General features: G+C 34.1%; 1 protein-coding gene across 1 annotated transcript; it reads right to left on the bottom strand.

The window, feature by feature from the left end:
- Positions 1–847: 847 nt before the first annotated feature.
- On the bottom strand, positions 848–3,549 carry LOC127703915 (uncharacterized). Its single transcript, XM_052207965.1, has 2 exons — positions 1,319–3,549; positions 848–930 (listed from the first exon to the last, which is right to left on the bottom strand). The coding sequence occupies exon 1, from the start codon at positions 2,912–2,914 to the stop codon at positions 1,622–1,624; it is 1,293 nt and encodes a 430-aa protein (XP_052063925.1). The 5' UTR covers positions 2,915–3,549; the 3' UTR covers positions 848–930; positions 1,319–1,621.
- Positions 3,550–4,155: the final 606 nt, after the last annotated feature.

Here is a 4,155-nt window from a genome sequence, read left to right as displayed (position 1 = left end):
ATTCTGAAAGACGCTCAATATGCTAGTCTCAAAGATTTTGATGATGTCTTACCTATAGTAAAAGGAAGACATTTTCTTCCAATTTCAGTATCTAATTTTTTCCTATATACTAGGATTTAAAAGCATTTATGCAACTGTGCATTTTGACATATTTGTTTTTATTTTGGCAAAGATTTTTTACTTGGGATTATTTCGGATTTTTTTTTAACACAGTTTTGTATCCTACAACACTTCAGGTTTATTCAACAACACTTGAGAATGTTGAGGCTTATCTCATATTGAATAAAAAAATGCCTTTGTATGGCTTTCAAAATTGCACTGCACAACACTAATTTGTCAATAAAGAATCATTTTTTGGTTTTCTGCAGTGCCATTGTGACCTCATTAAAAGACAACTTTGATGATGTTAAATTATCATGATTTTCCATTAATTTGTTTTTCTTATATCATAAAAAGAAAGATTTACCAACTTAAGTTTGCAAATTGTTATCTTAATAGTCAATAGTGCTAATAATTCAGACAAAACACCCAGCAATATGCAATTGTCACTCATTTTAAAATCTATTCAACATCTTATATATATAATTATAATTAACAAACAAACAAAAAATAGTCACTGTTCCACATGTAGTTATCCAACTGACCTTATTTCCCCCCATTATTTAGGAATTGTATTTCAATCGTTTATATAATATATTTTTATATTAATAGATGGAAAACTTAGGTTCTCATGTATTTTATATCTTGTGTATGTAACAACGTTTTAGATTTTAGCGAGAGAAATTTGTGTTTTACTGAAAAATTATTACACCAGTGTTCTGCCTTGGGCGCAGAGAGTTAAACCATATATATGTAGATCATTTTATTCAATTAAACATTCAATGCGTCAGGAGCTGACAGATCATGAAGCCACATACATTTGGTGAAAAGCTACAATATAAAAAATAAAAACTAATAACTAACATTGTTAACTACCAACTGTAGTAATAAAATACAAAAAATCTATGATTGAAAACACTCAAATCAATGAAAAACACAATTGACAAAAAAGGGGGAGAATGTACTGAACTGACTTGACTAGAGTTGTACAAAAATTGCTGTCTTCATAAAAATTACATATGACTTAGAAATATACCAAATAATACTGTTTTCGCATACAAATAAAATATTACAAAGTTCACACATGATTATTTACACAAATGCCATCGTTCGTAGAATGTAAGCTGTTTGGATATATGCTTTCTCATGACTTATACCGCAAATAACATAATAATAGCTTTAACTAGAATATATAGTACATAATGGCATTATTACTTACATCGTAATTCACCAAGGGACAAGGAGAATGATAATGTTCTTCGTAATTATGTTCAAAAATTTATCAAGCCATGCTGCAGGAAATGTAAAAACAATGTGTAAAACAAAAACAAGTCGGATTAACCACAATTATCAAAAATGCAGGTTGCGTATAAAGAGGGATAACTCTAATGATATTCTTGGCATTACACTCCCCGTCTGATATGAATATATCACTAATAAAAAATTTAACAATACTTCAAAAATCAAAAAAGTTTGTCCAAGTACACAATCAAAAATGTTCTCATTCTATATAGTTCACAAGTTATTTACACATAACAAATACTACTTCATTAGCAGGTCTAGTGAATAACTTCCTGTTCTTCCCGAGACGCACTTGAACTTCACGGACGCGACCATCAGAGCTTGCATATGTTTGTTCAATAACACCAATAGGCCAGTCATTACGGTGCAAGCTAACATCACGCATAAGAACAATGTCACCTTCAGTCAAGTTTCTGCACTCTTGTTTCCATTTGTGTCGCATTTGTAAAGTAGGCAAATATTGAGTTCTCCAACGTTTCCAGAATGAGTTTGCAAGTTGTTGAACGCATCTCCATTGAGATTTTAACAAATCTTTATCGCAAAAGTCCTCTATTGAAAAAGATCGCACAGTATGTTCACTTTTCAAAGTGAGCAAAGTTGAAGGAGTAAGCAGGAATGAATTGTCAGGATCCATATCTATCGGTACCAGGGGTCTTGCGTTCATAATAGATGTTACTTCGGCCATAAACGTTGTTAATACTTCATGTGTTAATTGTTTCGTTTCCATAAAGAGGCTGTTAAGAATATTTCTCGCTATCCCAATCATACGCTCCCAGCTGCCACCCATGTGTGAAGAGTGAGGTGCGTTGAAAATCCAATTTATGTTCTTGTCACTGAGATAGTTTTTTATTGGTCGATCTCCAATATTTATAACGTTGACATCAAGTTCACTCAGTGCCCCAACAAAGTTTGTCCCACAATCAGATCTTAAGATTTTTACTTCGCCTCTTAAAGCACAAAACCTACGTAATGCATTGATGAAACAACCAGACGACATTTCCTCAATCACTTCAATGTGTACAGCCCTAACCACAAGACATGTGAACATTACAGCCCAACGTTTACCTTGTGCCTGACCTCCACGAGTTCTTCGGGTAGTAATAGTCCAAGGACCAAATACGTCAATTCCAACATATGAAAATGGAGGTGCTGGATCTAATCGGTCAAATGGCAAGTCAGCCATTTTTGGAAATTCTTCTTTTCCACGTAGTTTACGACATTTTATGCATTTATGAATCACAGATGAAATGAGACCTTTTCCTCCTATCAACCAATATCCTGCCGATCGCAAAGCTCCTTCAGTGAGATGGCGTCCTTGATGCGCTACTTTTTCATGATAATGTCTCACAAGTAATGTTGCAATATGATGCTTAGGTATGATGAGTGGCTTCATTTCATTGGGAAATATGTTTGCATTGCTCAAACGACCACCAACACGGAGTAAACCTTTATTGTCAATAAACGGGTCTAATTGCAAAATTTTACTGTTTGCAGGAAGTTTCTGTTTGTTCATCAGTGCCTTATATTCAATGCTGAAAGCTTCTCTCTGAACAATACCTATAACTAAATTCTGTGCATCTAGAAACGAATCAGTTTTACTAGACTCTTGTCTATTAGTTTGCTTTACAATAAAACATCTGAGAGTTTGTATAGCTGAAAAAAGAGTTTTCCACTGAGAAAAACGTTCAAATCTTTGAGAGCCAATTGCAGGTTTAGTTACAAGTGTTTTTGCCACGCGGACCTCTCTATCTTCTTCTGGTAAAATAAGAGGGAACTCGTCTTCTTCAATTTTGCTATTTATGGTGTTTTTCTTACAAAGAAACTGAGTAGGACCTACAAGCCACTGACTTTGATTAAGCTTTTCTGGTCGTATAGAACGAGAAGCATCATCGGCTGGATTTTGTAAGGTAGGTACGTATGACCATTGTTCTGGTTTTGTCGATCTCCTGATTCTGTCCACACGATTTCCAACATACAGATAAAATCGCTTTGTTTCGTTGTTTATGTATCCTAATACAACCTTGCTGTCGGTGAAAAATTGCACTTGTTGAAATTCTGTTTTCAGTTCTTCGCAAATAGTTTCATACAGTTCGACTGCCAGAACTGCAGCGCACAATTCCAAACGAGGTATGGTATGGCCGTGCTTTGGAGCCACTTTACGCGGGATGGTTAAGGCCATTCAGTACTGTTTTTAGCTATTTGGGCATAATAAACAATAAGACCACCAAAGCGGTACATAATTGCTGTATGAACGGGAAACGTCTAATCAGTGGTATTCTATGATAAAACAATAAATTATGTTTCATTTTGTTATGATTTACCCTGGGAAAAAAGTCACGTGACGATCACCTGACTACTGTAGTATTTATATATAAAATTATAGTTTTCCGTAAAGTTCTAGTGCGTTCACTTATCGTAAATATTTCCTTTCGGTCTCATTTTAACGGTAAAAGTACGTGGAATAAGAAAAATGCTATACACTGGTGAATACTTGTAAGAGATAATAAAAAATTAAAATAAACAAGCGAAAAATCGTCACGATCAACCTTTTTAAGTAAACAACGCTATCTATTTAATTCACCAATATTGCCACGCCAATTGTATATCAGTTTTCATAATCCTGAGAATGTTCCGATTTGAAAACGCTAATCATATTAGAAAAATACAGATGATTAATTCTAGAACTTTCGCTCTGAAGTTGACCAATGTCAAACTTTTTAATGTACGTCATTACTTTCAAACGTTCAAGTGACG

The sequence above is a fragment of the Mytilus californianus genome, unplaced genomic scaffold, assembly GCF_021869535.1.
Source record: "Mytilus californianus isolate M0D057914Y unplaced genomic scaffold, xbMytCali1.0.p SCAF_55, whole genome shotgun sequence".
NCBI lineage: Eukaryota > Metazoa > Mollusca > Bivalvia > Mytilida > Mytilidae > Mytilus > Mytilus californianus.
The sequence above is the reverse complement of the archived record's forward strand: the minus strand, read 5'-3'. Positions and strand labels throughout refer to the sequence as shown.